Below are 19,914 nucleotides of genomic sequence, written 5' to 3' on the forward strand. Positions count from 1 at the left end.
CAACTTGTTTTCATTCAAAATTATGTGTGTGTGTTTTATATATATATAAAAGATCTTGATTAATAGCATGAGATAAAGTGAAAACCTTGATCTCTATTCCTCAGGCTATATTCATTCATTCATTCATTCATTCATTCATTCATTCATTCATTCATTCATTCATTCATTCATTCATTTAACTTATATGCCGCCCACTCTACCCAAAGGTCTCTGGGTGGCTTACAACAATTAAAATACAATAAAATTACAATAAAAGGATAAAACAATTAAAATAGATGCGCTAAAAAATTGCCATCAGGACCCACAGTTGATATTATTTCAGTTAAAAGCCTTCTGGAACAGGAAGGTTTTGACCTGGCACTGAAATGTCATCAGCGTCAGCACCAGACGAACTTGTCTGCTCCTCTAGATTTTGAAACTTAAAATTTGGAAATAGAACTTTTGGTAAAGAAGAGCAGAGCTCAAAATATATGAAGGACTTTTATTTAGTTTACAAATATGGTCAACCTGAATGTGAGCATTCCTCTCATTGCTGCTCAGGTGTGTTATTACTTTAAGGAAGCCTCACAGCTCTGGCGTTTCTGCATTCTGTGCAGCTTCTGGGTCTAGTCAGCTTCCTGAGATGAGGCCATATGGTGTGACAGCATGTTCACTAGCATCTGTTTTGTTTCTATTCCCAAATGAATAAGAATTACTGGGAACAAACTGAGTGCAGTGCAGCACAGGAAATACCACACTTACTCTTCATGTGTAAGCTGTTGAAATATACACACTGCAGTTCTAAACCCTTTACACTGTCTTTTCTATGCATAAGATTAGTGTACTATCCTAAAATATTAGCATTGTGATTCAGTGTGTGACATTGTATGGCTGCAGTACACAATTCATATACCTAAAGACTACTTTATTGGCAAAAGAAGTCCTAAAGTTATTATATTACAGTGGTGCTTTGACTTACGAACTTAATCCGTATTGGAACAGTGGCTGTAAGTCAAAACGTTCATAAGTCAAAGCAACCATTTCCCATAGGAATGCATTGAAAACTGATTAATCCGTTCCGGCTGAAGAAAAAAATACAAAAAATATATTTAAAAATAAAACACTGCAAGTCCCACGCTGGGACTGCAAAACAAACAAACAAAAAACCAAACAAATACAAAAATAAACATTGGAGCAAGTCGCACGCTGGAACTGCAAAAAAAAATCCACCAAAAAACAAAACAACACAGAAACGTAACCCCCCCAGCCCAAACCAACCCTCCAAAACCCACCCAGAACAACTTTTTTAAAAGGAAAAAGCAGCACCTTACCAGTCCGAAGCCTCTGTGGAGGCTTCCCAGGCTTCCAAAGCACCGGCGCCCAGCCGCTTCTCCTTCCTCCTTCTGCGCTGCTGCCGCACATTGCATCCACGGAGCCCCTTCGACTCACGTGTCCTGCCCAAGGCCTTTGGTGGCCCTTACTCCTGAGTAGACCTGCGCTTTCCACGGTGCTTACTCCTGAATAGGCCCGCGCCAGGAATGGGTAGGGAGCACACCGGATTCCCGCACCTGGCAGCGATCTAGAGCCACGCCGCCTCTCCTTCCTCCTCCTGCTCGGCAGAAGTAAAAAAGTTCCGTGACCCCCTGCTCCAACCGTTGGGGAGAAAGAGCTACAAAGAAACAGTGTCTTTGCCACCAACAGTTTGAATTCCCCACCTTTTCCCTCTGCCTTTTTCTGTTCATAAGTGAAAGCTCCGGCTGCAATTCGACGCAAAATTTTGCGGCCGGAGCTGTTCATAAGTCAAATTGTTCATAGGTCAGGGCGTTCGTAAATCAAGGCACCACTGTAATAGGTTGTTAACATGTAGCAAATCTTGTTTCTAGAGCTCTAACAAACCAGTATTTGTAAGCAAACATCTCTCACCTCTGCTGTTTGTCCTAATCAGCCTTCAAAACAAAAACGTGTTTCTTAATTAGTTCTCTGGCTTTTAAGGGAGGAAAAGGTGGAATTAAATAGTATTGTTGAGAGAAATGCTTTTTCTCCTGATGACAAAGATTGTTCTTAACTATGTCAGTAAAGGAACTGTCCACTTAAGAATTACTCAAGAATCCCATGTGCTGGAATACAAACCAGCGGTATAGAGCTTTCCACAGTGATAATAGCTATACGAGATATTTGAATAAACTACCTTTCTCAGATAATGCCAGCCTACTAATTATATGTAAGCCAACCACTCCAGGGTAAAGTGGTATGATTGCTCTTGTCATGAACTTGGAGCAACCTTCACTGTATATTGGTGGATTTGTTGGGTTTTTTCTTTTGTTGTTGTTTTGTTTCATTTGAGTAATGAAATGGAAAATCACCTTTGCATAGCACTGAAATCATAAAATGCTGTATATAGGTCCAAATAAAATATAAATATTGAAAGTTGTACCTCGTAAGATCTAGCCTGAAAACTAATTTATAGTACGCTATTTTACTCTCCCTATCCCTCACACCTACAGTATGTCTAGTAAACTTGGATCTTACTGTGATTTTATTCATTGCAGCCTTCTGAGATTGAAATGGAATGGCAGGTGCATTTGTATGGCCATACGGCAGAGATCACCAGCTTGTTTGTCTGCAAGCCCTACAGTATAATGATAAGTGTGAGCCAAGATGGAACTTGCATCATATGGGATCTGAACAGGTACAAATATCTAAATTGTTGGTTTTTCTATTTATGCAACAACTAAAATTTAGTTTTAAATAAAATTTAGACTTGATTTGCTTTCTATCATTGATTGTAAAAGGAATGATTAAGCTGTATGTCTGTCTCACCTGTCCAAGATCTACTATGCTGGTGCTATAGAAAAGTGATAGGGATAGTTTAGTGAAAATTGATCAATTAATTGAAATGGAAAGCAGGTGCAATAAACCATATGTTGCCTTAAAAAGATGCTGCTGCTACTACTACAGCTAACAATGGTGAAATCTAACCATGAAACTGATTCTTACAGGCTCTGCTACGTGCAAAGTCTTGCTGGGCACAAGAGTCCTGTAACAGCAGTATCCGCTAGTGAAACAACGGGGGACATCGCAACTGTTTGTGATTCTGGTAGGTGTCTTTTCAAGAGACATTGCAAAAACCTGAACATTTCAAGTATCATTCCTTCTTGTAATTGAATGTTTGTCAGTTTTTGAGTGAAACGGGGGCTCCTTAGGTGGGCAGAAGCATTTCAGTTTGTAAATTTATAGTGAAAAAATAACTTGTCAAAAACCTTGTAAAATATAGAGGAGTCAGTTGAAGGAACAGGAAAACTGGAGAAAGGTGGGGGAAAGGTAAGTGGCAATTAGCTTATTGGAGCTTTTAAAGGTTTCTAGTAAGTACCGTATGGGAAAGAACTGGAGTTGTGGAATGGGTGAGTGGGTGTGTTTACCATGAATGCTCCAGGAGGGAGGGAAGGGGAAATAACACCATTTGCCTTTCCTGCTGTATAACCAAGGCCTGTCCCCATTCCTTCATACTGCTATAAAATGGTCAGTTTTGAAACCAGAGCCTTCTAGTTCCTTAAGGTTGCAGGAAGCTGCCTTATAGGAGATCAGATTGTTTGTCCATGCAGCTCTATATTCTCTTCTGAGCAGCTCAGTATGGTCCGCCCCTGAGTGGCCGTGGCTATCTGGTGTCTCAGGGCAGAAGCCTGTTAGCACAGCAGGAAAAGGGCTCCATATAATAGGACAGGAGGGAGATGTCCTTCTCTCCTTCTGAAACTCCTCATCCTACAATGCCTAAACAGAACTTCAAGGACTTACTGGTTTCAAGCTCGCGGGAGCACTGAACAGTGACATTCCTTTTGAGGGCTGGAGATGCAAAGCATAGCAACTTTTTGTTGCAAATTTTTTCCGTATAGGGTCACACTGGTGGAATGATCTAGGATACTTTTCTAAACTTACTTGGAAATGCTATTGCTTTATAAAGGTTGTTCTGTACTGCTGAGCCATGGCACCACTTTAAAGACCAGAGGCTGAGGTCCTTTTGGGCATACATGAGCAAAAATAATAAAGAGAGAGCCCATGGTGGGTCCTAAGCTACTCACTGGACATGCCTCGTGCTCCTAGCTTTTAGTAGTAGACCATTTATGTTCCATTGAATGCCAATTTAAGCCCCTCAACATTCAGGTGCTGTTCTAGGATCTCTAGAGGGATGGTAGGAAGGAGACCTGTGTGGCTCTAAAACATTGCACAGAATGCTATTAAGCTGTTTGAGTCCCAGTCATCTTGGTTACCATGCAAGTTGATGGATGAAAAGAGAGTATGATTTGTCTGCTTGAGTACATACTGATGATTTTGTGACCTCATAAAGGTTTAATGAGTTGACAGGTTTAAATTCTCTGAAATAATGATCCTGATGTCAGGTTTTTAATTCAGGATGTTGTATCTCAAAAACTCCTGAGGGGAGGATACAAGCCAAAATTGCTTTTGTTAAAATTACATTTCTTCCTTGCTTTTCGATATTAAATAACTGGCACCATGAGGATTGTATTAAAATGTTCATTAACTGTAAAGGCACAATGAAGACAAATTGCAATGGTGTTCCCATTGTCTCTGTAATGGAATTAAATGTGCAACTTAGTGTTTCTAGAAGCAAAGAATTCAAGAGATCTCTCTTCCACACACAGGCACCATCTATCCATCCATTCACACAGTCTTTTCCCCTGCGTCCAGCCACTCACACACTGTTTGTGTCCCATACTTCTGTGCTCACATATCCACCCATGCTTCCTTCTTCTCTCATTCCCTCCATCCTTCCCTACAATTTGTATTGGATTAAACTACATCCTATTTGTTCTAGGTGAAGTTTAATCCAGTGCAAGGAAGAGGTATTGGGGCTACACTGCAATTTGGGAACATGGCATGGAGTGTATAAGGAAGATTAGCCCCTCTTCTCTCATCTCAAATTTGATCAGCTCCTCTGTGCCTTGACAAAAAAATGCCATTGAAGATAACGGCACATTTTTGGCAGTGCAAATTGCACATGCCGGGGTTCTGCAGATTGTAAAATGATGGGGGATGAAGGGTTAAAGCCAACCATGCCAGGGTTCTCATCTAGAAGATGCACCAGCAATTTGAGAAAAGAAAATGTTGGAGCAAAAGATAGGGTTTATTGATGCAAATTGCAGTGAGGGCTGTGAGAGTGCATATACCCTGGCTGCTTCCATGCTGAATGACAAGGAACATAAGGTTCTCCTCTTGCAGCCAGTATGGAAGGAGAAGGTGCAGGCAAGTCTAAGGAGGGATGGGTCTTATGGGCTGGATGAGGCTGCATACAGCCTCAAGGTTTCTAAAGCCTGTCCTTAATAGGATGCTGACAACTTCATTACTTTATGTTCATTAATGTGAGATGAAGGAAAAAAACATTTAAGCACTTATAGTAGAACTGAGTGAGGTGGGCATGCAGTGCAGGATATTATTTCTAATCCAACACTAATAAAATATACGCTTCTCCTTCGGGGCCTCTGTGAATCACACTCGGTGATCCACACATGTGTGGATCCTTGTTGAAATATTCTAGAGCTTTTGCAGTAGCAAAAAGATACATTCGTGCAGACCCCTCTCCCCCCGGTATATGTACCTTGGCACCAAGGCTCTCCCTTCAGTTTCTTTTCAACCACCACACTGAGAGCCTCTATCGTAGCTTCTGTGAGTTTTCAGAAAAATAAAATTGTTTAACCTTTATTATTTTAATCCCTTCCATTCGAATTCTTATTCTTTAATACTGCTCTGGCCTTTGGGCCAAACCCCCACCCCTCTATTTTTGGTTCATGGCCTCTTCAGGCCTGTTCAAACATTGTGTTGTCTGCAACAACAAGAATCCACTCTCTGACAGCCATGCTAAGTGCCTTTTTTGCCTTGGTGAGGCTCATCAAACCTCTTGTTGTCCTCACTGCAAAAATCTTTAGGCGCGGAGTTCTCCGTAGTCTCCTCTCTAGACTTAAACTTTGGCTTTGGGAGCAGTCTCTCCAGACTACTAAACCCATGGCCCAACCTTCCTCCAAATCCGTACCCCACGCTAAAGCCATGGACAAAGCTGTTTCCGAGGTGGCAAAACAGTGCCTTTGGCTACTCCTTCTCATTCTGAACATTAAGAACCTATTTTGACGTTGACTCTATTGACTGCTACACGGGCTCACAAAACTAAACATTCAATGTCGAAAGCTTTGACATCTAAAACAGCCACTAAACACAGACTGTTCACCGATGTTTCCTTGTCACCTGAACCCTCGCCACCGAAGAAGACTAAACCCTCCAAAGCCATTTCCACTCTGACTCTGCAACCACCTGAGTCCAGAGAACTTATTTGTGTTGGCTCCCTTTCTGATGATGAGGTACTGCCAGATCACTTTATCCCTACATGGGAATCCTCGATGTGGAAGTGATAATACCATCATGATTGCCCAAAGTTATCAGGCACCTCCTATCAAGTTGGCGCCAAAGAAGCCTAAATGAGCCGATCAACACTCTTCAGCTCCGGTCATACTTGCGGCACCAACAAGCTACTATTTTCCTGCCCATCCAGATTACCATGACCACTCATCCCACTCAGCATCACCAGCGTCTGTTTATTCCACTGTCATCCAATATGGTACATCAATGCCCTTACCACTTCGGACATCTATCTTGACATCGACATCAACTTCCATATTGACATCAGCTCCATATCGACTTCATAGATATCGATGACCCTCGATATCGACTGCTGTCAACTGAGGTACCTTCGATGTTGACAGCTCGACATTGACAATACCTTGATGAACAGCTTTTTGACGCCGATATCGGTTGACGGTCGATCAACTCACGGCATGATGCCAAAAAGTCTGATCACAGTTCCAGACCTCAGACACTGTTGGTACTTTTAACTTCACCTGAATCCAACCTAGCAGACGTGGATCCCCTGTCACCAGCTGAGGATTTTCAAACTTATGCTCAGCTAATGGTACATACGACAAAGTCCCTCGAACTTCAAATACATAGACATACTGTTGAGCCATCTGATCATCTTTATCATCCCATCTCGAAATACAGTACTACACCAGTCCACATCTCCATGCTTCCATCTCTCCTCAGCACAGCTAAATGCTCCTGGACCAAACCAACATAATCACACACAGTGTCGAGATGCATCGACAATCTTTATTGGGTGCATGACCTTGATGGTATCTTTTTACAAAAACAGCCTGCTCCTAATTCCATCTTGGTCGATGCTTCACAATCCCGTTCTCGACATCGATAGGTTCTCATGCCTTCTAATAAAGATAGTAGGAACATCGACTTCATGGGCAGATGGCTGTATTCCTCCACTGCCTTTACCATGAGAGTCACCAACTACCATGGAGTTATGGGCACCTACCAATGTTTTCTTTGGGACAAAATATCCACCTTTATAGATGCACTTCCTGAAGATAAAAGGATCTTGGCCCAAACCTTTCAACAGGAAGACCTCTCAGTAGCTAAGCAACAGATGCTAATGGCTAGGCACACTGTCGACGCCACATCAAAATACATGGCTGACTCTGCAGCACTTCGCAGATTCTCCGGCTTAGAAATACTGGTCTTGCAGAGGATACCCGTGCACGCATCAAAGACCTTCCCTTCGATGGAGTTGGCCTCTTCAATGCCGAGACAAATTACATTCCAGAAAATGTCCAGAAAAAGAGAACAACCACCAGGTGTTGGGGCATCTACCCCACATACCAACAATGCCCTCAGCGCACTCAGTTGTGCCGCCCTTACACCTTTTATCAGAGGTTCCAACAAAAACCTCAAAGGCAAACTACCAGTGCACCTTACGATAGGCAACAACCTTACCACGGCAAACCCTGGCAACAAACCACAGTCAGGCATAATGAACGCAAACCCAGGTTTGGCATCCAATGACTGAGCTCTCAACACAACCTCTCACACACACCCCACCCCTCCTCCTGCCCTCTGGAAACACTTACCTGAGTGGAATGACATCATAATAGATGACTGGGTCCTTTCCATCAGCTTCCTCTGCCATCGCACACCTTCACACCTCTGTCATGAACTCTACAAGAAGAAATACAGTCATTGTTATTCAAAGATGCCATAGAACCAGTACCTCTACACCATACAGCCACAGTTTTTTTCTCTAGTTATTTTACGGTCCCCAGAAAAGACAAAGGCCTCCACCCCATCCTCGAGATCAGAAGTAAACCAGTATATCACTACCACCAAATTTTGCATGGTCACCCTTGAGTCCATCCTTCCACTGCTCCACAAAAAAGACTGGTTTGCAGTTATAGACCTCAAAGATGCCTACTTCCAGTTCTCTGTCCATCCATCTCACAGGCCTTACTTGCGCTTCCAACTCAGAACCCAGGCCTACCAATTCAAAAGACTTCCATTTGGACTCGCAATGGCTCCCTCAGTATTCACGAAATGCATGGCCCTGTGGCAGCGTACCTCAGGCTCCACAAAATTCACATATTCCCGTACATCGATGACTGGCTTCTCATAGCCCATTCCCGTTGCAAAGCACAGCATGACATCCGCTTCACGTTGTCTCTCCTCCTACATCTCAGCCTCAAAGTGAGTCTGCAAAAGTCCATGTTGACTCCTACAAGACTAATCTGTTACATAGGAACTGTTATAGACTCCAAACAAGTTCAAGTGTTTCTCCCAACAGACAAACGTCTCAGCTTAATTTATTTGCTCCTTGCCTTCACTTCTCATGCACTTATCTCTGCGTTGACGGTCCAACATGTTTTAGGTACAGTGGCCTCAATGACCTCTGTTGTTCAGCATGTCTGCCTGAAAATGAGAACCCTTCAAGCGTGGTTTCTGGCCTTATTCAACCCACTGCTAGGCCCACCACATACCTTACTTTGAGTCACTCCAGAACTCACCTCCCAGCTTTTATGGTGGCGCTCCACACAAAACCTGAAGATGGGACAACCTTTCCAACAACCTTGTCCACAGATCCAGGTTACCACAGATGCCAGTCTCACCAGCTGGGGTGCCCACTGCCGATCCCTGCAAATCCATGCCCAGTGGTCTCGAAAATTAAAAAAATGCTCCATTATCAATGAGCTAGAACTACTAGCAGTGATAAAAGCTTGCAAGGCCTTCAAGAACCATCTTATCGGCAAAATTGTTCAAATAGCCACAGACAATACCGCCACAAACAAGGGGGTACTCACTCTCCAAGCCTCCTATATCTTGCTGTCGACCTGTGGGAATGGTGTCTCTCTCACCACAATTGTCTCATGGCAATCCATGTAGCCAGTCACAACAACAATCTGGCATATTTGCTCAGTCGCAAAGAATCCCAAGCCCATGAGTGAGAGCTAGATCAGACAGTTTTTTTCTCCCTGTGCACTCGCTGGGGCATGCCCACCATGGACCTCTTTGCCTCCCAAACAGACCGGAAGTGCAAACGTTACTGCTCCCACGCAGGAGTTGGCAAGAATTCCCACAGTGACGGCTTCATCAGGCATTGGCCCAAATCACTGACTTACCTCTTTCCACCGTTTCCACTTCTCCACAAGGTCGTAGTCTGTCTTCACCAGGCAGGCTCAATGCAATCCTAATAGCTCCATGGTGGCTGCAACAGCCATGGTTTCCAATTCTCCATCAGCTGTCTTCCAAATTATTTATCACCTGCCCAGTATGTCTCATCTGCTTTCTGCCTCCCTGATTAATGTTCTTCATCATGCAAAGAAACCCTCAACCAGGAAGGCCTACATGTATAAATGGAAACAAATCCAATCATTCACTGCAACGTCATTGCTGTCTTCAATCAACCCTTCCCTCAGCACTATTCTTCACTTTCTCTTGCAACTAAAGACTAAAGGACTTTCTCTTTCATCCTCAACATTTACCTTTCGGCAATCATGGCTTATCAACCACCAACTTCTCCAGCAGCTACATTTTTCAGACACCCTACTCTGTAATGTTTCCTCAAAGGACTGTCACACATGTATCCTGACATATGTGCCCCATCGCCTCAATGGTCATTGACACTAGTCTTTCGATACCTTACAAGGGCCTCGTTTGAGTCTCTTGTGTCAATTGACCTTAGACTACATACCTTTAAGACAGCTTTCCTTGTAGCTATCACGTCAACACGCTGTGCTAGTGAACTAGCAGCCTTGAGATCTGACTACCTTTATATTCAGTTTTACCCTGACAAAGTCAAAGTATTTGTAGCTATTTCTTTTTTGCCCAAGGTTTTTCACCTGTCCAAACCCTTGGTTCCTCTGCCCTTCTTTCCATTTCCATCTAATCCTCAAGAAAGGATTCTCCATACATTGGATGTTAGATGGGCTCTGGCCTTCTACATAGCCCGCACTCAGTCCTTCAGAGCCTCAGCTAGACTTTTCGTCAGCTACCAACTTCCTGCCAATGGTCTCCAAGTTACCCCACAGCAAATATCAAAATGGGCCGTGTCTGCTATCCAGCTTGCTTATCAGCTTGCTCGCGTCCCAGCACCACAGAATAGCCACCCTCATTCCACCAGGGTGTTGGCAATATCCATAGCATTTCTTCGAGGAGTCCCCCTCGCTGACCTCTGCACCTCTGCCACATTGTCACAGCCATCCACGTTTATCAATCACTGTTCATTGGTCGTTTGTCAGAAGTCTGATGCTACTTTTGGATGTGCTGTATTGTCACCTACCTTGGCATGACACCCTTCTTGTTAGTCACCCAGAGTGTGATTCACAGAGGCCACAAAGAAGAATGACAGGTTACCTACCTGTAATTGTAGTTTTTCGAGTGGACCTCTATGATTCACACATCCCGACCCGGCCTCCCCACTGTCACACCCTTCTTTTTATGTGGTGGTTGACCTAACTGAAGGGGGAGTCTTGCCACCAAGGTATATCTATCAGAAGGGAGGGGTCTGCACTAATGTATCTTTTTGCTACCGCAGAAGCTCTATAATATTCTGGCGAGGCTCCGCACATGCGCAGATCACCCAGAGTATGAATCACAGAGGTCCACTCGAAGAACTAGAATTACAGGTAGGCAACCTGTCGGTCCTAAATGTTCCTCCTTGTCAGATGTCTCTGGGATTGGGTTTATTAATTATTCTTATGGCTTTTTTTGTATGTTGATGCACAAAAAGCATGTGCCGGGCTTCTGTGTGTAATCCTTTAAAAGGTGGCCTTTATAAATTATGTAAATCAGATGTTTATATTTTCCTTTGTACACCCTTCATTCTTCTCTTTCTTATGGGAAGAGATATGGATCTATGTGACAAGCCAGTGCCCTTTCTCCCAATCAACAGAAACACATTTTCACTCCCATGCTCCCACTGTACCCCAGCATCTGGGAGTTCATTCAATATTTGGCACACACTTCCATGTCTTTGTAAACTTAGTGAAATTAGTACCCGCTAGTATACTTCACAGTTGCATAAAATTACAAAATATACCTGGCTACCATAATGGTTAACTTATCCCAATAGCTGTCTGGATAGGTAAGTAGTTTAGGTAACTGTCTATGGAGCCAGAGGTTGGGAGTTCAATTCCCCACTGTGACTCCTGTGAGAAAACCCAGCCTGTGTGGCCTTGGGCAAGCTTCACAATCCCAGGATGCCCTAAAAGAAGTGAACAGTAAATGACTTCTTCGTATTCTTTACCTACAAGACCTTGGAAATGGTCGTCATAAAACAGAATTAACTCCATTTCATGCTTCTTCTTCTGTTGTTGTTGTTGTTGTTGTTGTTGTTGTTGTTGTTGTTGTTGTTGTTGTTGTTGTTGTTGTTGTTGTTGTTGTTGTTGTTGTTGTTGTTGTTGTTACCATTTCTCCAAAAATAAGACCTAACCTGAAAATAAGCCCTAGTATGATTTTTCAGGATGCTCATAATATAAGCCCTACCCCCAAAATAAGCCCCAATTAAGTGAAACCCTGCCTTCCACTATTGTAGAGCAACCAGAAGATAACATGACTGTATTTGAATAAATGTAGATTGTTGTACATGAAAAAAAGATAAAACATCCCATGAAAATAAGCCCTAATGCGTTTTTTGGAGCAAAAATTAATATAAGACCCTGTCTTATTTTGGGGGGGAAACAGTGTTGTTGTTGTTGTTGTTGTTGTTGTTGTTGTTGTTGTTGTTGTTGTTGTTGTTGTTGTTGTTGTTGTTGTTGTTGTTGTTGTTGTTAAGTAACAGAAACAGCCAATCAAAATTTAAAAGCATTGACTGGTATTACATAACAGATACATCATTGTTGTTGTTGTTATCCCATAGACAAAGTTCAGAACTTTACCTAAACTGGATCAGTCCAGTTTGTCTGGCACATTGCCTCCACACACTTCTGCAAACATCACAAGCAGATTGTGACTGAAACATACCTTATTGTTTGGGGATACTTTAGCTCTGTGTGTCCTGCATCACATACTGGATTGAACTAAATGGATTTCACCTTCCAGCCATGGTTCTATGAATATGGAGATTCCAGACTGTGAATTCTAGTAATCCATGTTATCGGTCTGCATACCAGGAATAGGTTTCACGTAGTCTACATTTTGTTTCAGATGTTCACATTTGATAAAATTGTCACAGGGAGAATGTTCCCGCCAATCTGATATAGTACCATATGGATGTATTGTATTATATCACATTGGATGTACATATAGTGGTATGGAAGTGATAGTGATGTATGGAAGTAAGAGCTGGACCATAAAGGAGGCTGACTGCCAAAGAATTGATGCTTTTGAATTATGGTGCTGGAGGAGACTCTTGAGACTTCAGGGAGAACAGATCTATCCACTCTGAAGGAAATCAACCCTGAGTGCTCACTGGAAGGACAGATCCTCAAGCTGAGGCTACAGTACTTTGGCCGTCTCATGAGAAGAGAAGACTCCCTGGAAAAGACCCTGATGTTGGGAAAGTGTGAAGGCAAGAGGAGAAGGGCACGTCAGAGGATGAGATGGTTGGACAGTGTCATTGAAGCTACCAACATGAATTTGACCAAACTCCAGGAGGCAGTGGAAGACAGGAGGGCCTGGCGTGCTCTGGTCCATGGGGTCACGAAGAGTTGGACACAACTTAATGACTAAACAATAACAATATGGAGGTGGAGCTGAGGAATCCTCCCCAGGCTTAAGAGGATTTGACTAGAGGCAGTTTCTTATGTTACCAGTTGTCTGCGTTCCCAGAAAACAATTTTGAGGAGAAATTAGAATACCTGTAAACATAATCTAAGGAAGAGACAGGATGAGCTGCATTGCTTCTGTGCTGTCTTTCCATTAGTTGGGCCAATATATCTTTTATGTCTTTACTTGGGTTCATAGAAACTTGACCATATATGGGAAAAGTATATACATGATTGAAATAAAATGTAAATATTTGAGAGCTTCAAATATAAGGCAGTCTGTTTATATTGAGAGTGAAATCTTCCTAAAGTCTGGTAGTATCTTCATTGTTTCAGTAATGTTTGTTTTTATTTCCCTTATTTAATGATGCTACATTTTCTTACATGTGTTTTCTTTAGTTTTCCTATGCATTGTTACTGCCAGAAAATATTATATAATGCAATGCTGCTTTATGATTTTATAGAAGTCATTCATTTTTAAAAATCCTTTTTAATTGAATGCTCCTGTGGACAAATTGATTCAATTTAATTGTGTTCTGCATTTTGTTTTACTAATGCAGTGGTTTTGCTGTATTTCAGTTGGTGGTGGCAGTGATCTCAGACTTTGGACCGTAAATGGTGATCTTGTGGGACATGTGCACTGCAGAGAAATTATATGCTCTGTTGCTTTCTCAAACCAGCCTGAAGGCATCTCTATCAATGTGATTGCTGGAGGGCTTGAAAATGGAGTTGTGCGGTAAGTGCCTATAATTAGGGATGTGAATCTCATAACTCTTTCACTCTCCGTGAAAAACCGAGAGAGAGAAAAATCCTCATCTCCCCTCACAGTGAGATTTCTCTGTGCAAGATTTTTTTTTCTCCCCCTAAGGGGTCTCACCAAATTTCTTGGATGTTTTGAGGACTTTTTCTCCCCAGAAGATGCACTAGCCTGCATACAGTTATTATAGTTCTTGCACAAAACTGCTTATTTGCTCTACAGGATTGTCTGGAAAGGGCACTGAGCTGTGCAGAATTTAGCAGTTATTTCTACAAAAAAACCTAGTTTTTAGATTAAGTTAGGAGACAAATGGGGGAAATATATAAATAGATAAACATGGGAATCAAGCCTGGTTTTTAAAATCTGAAATATCTTAGGGGTACAGGGAGAGATCTCTTTATGAAGTCATGACATGGCAATATTTGGAAAATCGACTAACATGAGGAATTTTCCAGGTATTCTTTACATTCCTAGCTATAACAGACCACCTTGGGCCTATGATACTGTGATCAGAATCCTGTTGATCATGTACAGTGGTGTCTCGCTTTATGATTGCCCCGCATTACGACGAAACCGCATTACGGCGATCTTTTTGCGATCGCAATTGTGATCGCAAAACGATGGTCTGAATGGGTTTTTTTCACTTTCGGGAACCAATTCTTCGCAAAACGACGATTTCCCTCCAGCTGATTGGCAGTTTCAAAATGGCCGCCGGGTAAATAAAATGGCTCGCCGCTGTTTTCTGGGACAGATTCCTCGCAAGATAGCCACCGAAAATGGCTGCACTATGGAGGATCTTCTCTGGACTATGAGTTTCCAGCCCATTGGAACGCATTGAAGGCGTTTCAATGCATTTCAATGGGCTTTTAATTTTGTATTACGACATTTTCGTTCTACAGGTACAGTGATTTCGCTGGAATGAATTAAAGTCATAATGCGAGGCACCTCTGTATACCAGCCTAAAGGCAATAATGTAAATCACAGAGATGACTTGGTGCTATTTAAGGAGTACTTGCTTATATTCTTCATTGCCCACTAAGCTCCATGGCTGGCACACAATGAGAAATACAACAGTGATAAGAAGTGGCAATTCACATCCAAGATTTACACTTTTTCACTTAAGCCAGCATACATGAGCAATAGAACTCTGATCCCTGTTTTTGGCTGATATAAAAGCCAGGATGTCCTCTTTTGAAACTGTGTCATACTGTGTTTTCAGATGTCTGTTTTTAAGTAAAGAAAGCAGTGGGAACAGGCTATTTCTCTCTTTCTACAAAGATCTTACTTTCATAGCAAAAAATGGTCTGAAGCTCAAGATCAAAAAAACTAAGATCATGGCCACTGGTCCCATCACCTCCTGGCAAATAGAAGGGGAAGATATGGAGGCAGTGACAGATTTTACTTTCTTGGTCTCCATGATCACTGCAGATGGTGACAGCAGCCACAAAATTAAAAGATGCCTGCTTCTTGGGAGGAAAGCGATGACAAACCTCAACAGCATCTTAAAAAGCAGAGACATGACCTTACCGACAAAGGTCCGCATAGTCAAGGCTATGGTTTTTCCAGTAGTGATGTATTGAAGTGAGAGCTGGATCATAAAGAAGGCTGACCACCGAAGAATTGATGTTTTTGAACTGTGGTGCTAGAGGAGGCTCTTGTGAGTCCCCTGGACTGCAAAGAGAACAAACCTATCCATTCTGAAGGAAATCAACCCTGAGTGCTCACTGGAAGGACAGATCCTGAAGCTGAGGCTCCAGTACTTCAGCCATCACATGAGAAGACTCCCTGGAAAAGAACCTGATGTTAGGAAAGTGTGAAGGAAGAAGGGGATGACAGAGGACGAGATGATTGGACAGTGTCATCGAAGCTACCAACATGAATTTGACCTGACTCTGGGAGGCAGTGGAGGACAGGACGGTCCATGGGGTCACGAAGAGTCGGACATGACTAAAATACTAAACAACAACAACAGTGTTTAGGGGCAGGGGGCTATTTTTATCTCCTGGATTTGCTCTGACCCTGGCCTTTCCAACAACCTGGAAGAAAAAAATGCCTGCCAGAATGGCAGATTGTGCCCCCAGAATTTGCAAGGGACAGCTCAATTTGCCATTATAATGAAATCTTGCTCTTTCTAGCTTGTTTTAGTCCTAAAAGTGTCCTTTTTCAAGACTGGAAGTGATTGGTTTTGTTTTTTAAAGGGCTCTTCTTTTTTGCCTAAAGTGATTCTGGGGTAAATTATGTAAAAATAGCAAAACATGCTCTGAAAGCTTCAAGGGTATAATTTTTCACAGTGGAACAATACTTTTTCCCATTGGAGAGCAACCCATGAGAAGTTGGTGATGTTCTGCGCATTGCATTTCACCCACTTTGCTTTATTACATAAATATCGTATTACATACGATAGAGAAGAGGAAAGTTTTTGCTTAGGGGAACCAACCTGCAACAGATGAAAACAATCTTTCAGTGAGAGAAAAGTTGCAGAAGGAAACAGGAGACCCATTTTTAGTGTGAATATGCACCTGTCCAATGAGGCATTTTAGAAAATTAATTTTGAAATTATTCCAAAACTTCATTCTTGTATATCTGTGAAGTAGAAAAAGCATATTTGAGGGAGACAAACAGATTTACAAGAATGTGGCCACAACGATGCTGGAATACCCTACACAGGGAGAAAGGCTTTAGTGTTCATGTAGATGAAAGTGAGTTTGAATGGGAAGGACATAGTAGGAGTTATAAAATTATTCACGGTATGGAGAGAAGAAGAAATAGTACTCTCTCTGATATAACACAGTTTGAGATCATCCAACAGAAGTGATTAGCAGTATTGAGGGCAGTAAAAATTACTTCATAATATGCATAATTCACATGTGGAATTAAATATTGTACCAACACAAGAACATGATGATCATTGATTTAGATTCTTTAAAATAGGGTTCAGAGTGTGTAAATACTGCTCAGTGAGGAGAAAAGAACTAGCACCAAAGACTTCCCAGAAGCATCTGGTGGCCAAATTTGGAAACAAGATGGTCCCGTCTTCCTAACTTCAGATAGTCACATTAAAATGTATGCATGTATCAGGGAAGCAGGGCTATACTTTGGAAGGCTAGATTTGGCTTTTCCAGGACACCTTCTTGGAACAATACAGAATCCTACATCGCACGTTCAGCACTAGAGAGCACAAGAGGATATAAAAACAGAATGAATATGTACACTATAGTTAGTGGTGGTATTGCAGTATCACCTCAGCTTCCCTAAAACTTCTTCTGTAAATAAGCTATAAGATAAAGGTAAAGGTTTCCCTTGACATTTTGTCCAGTCATGTCCAACTCTAGGACGCGGTGCTTATCCCCATTTCCAAGCCGTAGAGCCAGCGTTTGTCCGCAGACAGTTTCCATGGTCACGTGGCCAGCGTGACTAGACACAGAACACTTACCTTCCCACCGTGGTGGTACCTGTTTATCTCCTCGCATTTTTACATGCTTTCGAACTGTTAGGTTGGCAGGAGTACATGGCAGCAATAATTCTATCTTTTCTTTTTCTTAGGCTGTGGAGCACATGGGATTTGAAACCTGTACGGGAGATTACATTTCCCAAATCAAATAAACCCATTGTAAGGTAAAAAAAATCTTCCATTTTATCACACAAAGGAATTTAGTGTTGAGTCTTTTTAATGATTTTAAGCATTAACTGAAATTTTAAAATCTGCTTTGCTTAAGTTTAATGTTTGAGGGCTATGTCTTGGACTTTATAATTCTTAATTATAAATTTATTTTACTCTTAGTACTTATTTTCTATATAAGATTAAACAATGTATTTGTTATTAAAATATGCAAAACTGCAGATCATTTGCTTGCTATATGGAAAACAGTGGCATCCCTCTTAAAATCACGGGATAGAATACAGTGGTGCCCCACATGACGATGATAATCCATTCCATTGAAATCGCTGTTTAGCGAAATCATCGTCATGCGAAAACCCTTTCCCCATTGGAATGCATTGAAACCCGGTTTAATGCGTTCCAATGGGGAAAATACCTCCTCGTCCAGCGAAGATGGCCCATAGGGAAGCCATTTTGCGAGCGCTGATCAGCTGTAAAAATGACTGCCCTGCGAAGCATAGGTCCAGAAAACACAGGGCAGCCATTTTGCGAAGCTGAAAAATTTGTCATCTTGTGAACAAACGGTTCGCGAAGCACGGACCTAATCCATGTCCAGCAAAATCCCCCATTGGAATAACTGTTTTGCGAATCGCTATAGCGATCACAAAAAGGCATCATTATGCGGCTTCGTCATTTAGCAGGGTTGTCGTCTTGCGAGGTACCACTGTAGATCAGAAAAGGGACCTCATACTTCGCAGTGAGATTGATTCTCATGCTTTTTTTGTAGGGAATGCTGCTTTCAACTCATTGTATTCCATGTTAATGCTTGAAACGGAGAGGGCACATAATGGGGAGCATTGATGAGTCAGTTGCTGCTATGCCAGTATACAGAGTGGAGAAATAAAGTAAATGTAATAGTTTATTTTAAATCTGGCTGCGTATGCACTTCAGCACAAAGAAGTGGAGGAGAGCACTCAAAATTCAGAAATAAAATAAACCAAGACTGGGAACAGACTTGACGCTTGGCAGTTTTTTTGGGATGATGCATTTGTAGGAGTGGTGCTGGTGCTGCAGGGATTCCTGATAGTCTTCATTCCTAGACTTCTACATTAACTATTGTGAGGAAAATGTTTTTTAAAGAAAGGCAAGATATAAATGATTTCAGTATTACTGTATTCGTCTTGCATTTCTTCTCTTGCCCCTCTCCTTTTAAAGTGCACCACTAAGCCTTTGGAGTGCTCAGTGTCCTCTGTTCCAGACTCATTTTTGTTTTAAAATTCTTCACAGCCTTACCTTTTCCTGTGACGGCCATCACTTGTACACAGCAAACAATGAAGGAACTGTGATTGCCTGGTGCCGCAGAGACCAACAACGCTTCAAGCTCCCCATGTTCTACTCATTCCTTAGCAGCTATGCAGCTGGCTGATGACTCCTTGTGTTCCTTATCCTTGCCTGTGGTTGAAGCACTTTTAGTCCAGAGCCGACCATACAGCCTGTCTGGTTTAACTGGATTTTGAAATACATTGAACATCTTTATGATAAACGAGTGAGCAAGTGAAAGGCTGCTGTATACGCTCATGTATCAAATGTACAAACCATATCATGGTTCTACGAAATTTCTATTCTACATTTTTTTTTGTATCTTGAAAGTAGATGGCTGCGCTAACCCAAATGTTTAAATGCTGCAATATATAATGTAAAATATTTTTACAGATTATTTGTGGATATATGTATTCTAAATCCTGAAGCACTAGTGGTGACTTTTTCTCCTCTGTGATGTAAAAAAAAAGAATTAAAATATTTCAAATGTTTATTTAAAAAAGGTCATTGTGTGCAAATTATTAGTAGATTGTAGCATCATTTTGCTCTTGGATAAATACAATTACATCCAGTGTTTTAAAAATCAAGAATTCAAAATTTCTCTTTGAAGAAGCAAATTAACTAGGAGTTTCTGCACCAACACTTAAATACTGGCAGTATAATTCTATGAACTGTGATATTCTGTGCTCTTTAATCCCTGCCTCTTTATATGGTTTTAATGGGCAAAACCGATGGGACAATATAAAGTAGTACAAAGGTGATCTCTGAAAATAAATAAAGTATTGTGTACACGTAATCAAAGAGGGAGAACACTGAGTGTCTTAGATACAGAATATCTTGCAGTTTATGCTCTAGAGGTCCAGAATGATAAGAAGCAGTAGAAGAATTGTGCTTCTCTTGGAGAATGAAGGGGAAACTTGAATTAAGACACTTTGGTTAATATTTTTGACAATTCATTTCAATTCAGATATTTGTAACATACTGCAAAACTTTTGTTGCAATCCAGTTTTTTGTCAAAAAAAGGTAGGGAATCATGCTGATAACTAGAAACAGAAAAATTATAATTAAGTGCAGATTTTTTAACCTGCTAGAATCCATATTACGTGTATAACTGAATGCTGCTTATGAACCTATACAAAAATACAAACTCTTGCCAC

The 19,914-nt window shown here is 41.6% G+C and overlaps 1 protein-coding gene across 7 annotated transcripts in view; it reads left to right on the forward strand.

Moving 5' to 3' along the window:
- Window positions 1-19,259, forward strand: part of LYST (lysosomal trafficking regulator) — a 139,693-nt gene extending 120,434 nt beyond the window's left edge. For all 7 annotated transcript variants that reach the window (XM_078383132.1, XM_020787105.3, XM_078383135.1 and 4 more), the window contains 5 exons: window positions 2,529-2,668; window positions 2,979-3,076; window positions 13,662-13,818; window positions 17,383-17,454; window positions 18,725-19,259. In XM_078383132.1, the coding sequence (XP_078239258.1) occupies window positions 2,529-2,668; window positions 2,979-3,076; window positions 13,662-13,818; window positions 17,383-17,454; window positions 18,725-18,863 (606 nt within the window). In that variant the 3' untranslated portion in view covers window positions 18,864-19,259. The remainder of the gene's footprint in view (window positions 1-2,528; window positions 2,669-2,978; window positions 3,077-13,661; window positions 13,819-17,382; window positions 17,455-18,724) is intronic.
- The last annotated feature ends 655 nt before the right edge of the window (window positions 19,260-19,914 follow it).

The sequence above is a fragment of the Pogona vitticeps genome, chromosome 1 (assembly GCF_051106095.1).
Source record: "Pogona vitticeps strain Pit_001003342236 chromosome 1, PviZW2.1, whole genome shotgun sequence".
Classification (NCBI taxonomy): domain Eukaryota; kingdom Metazoa; phylum Chordata; class Lepidosauria; order Squamata; family Agamidae; genus Pogona; species Pogona vitticeps.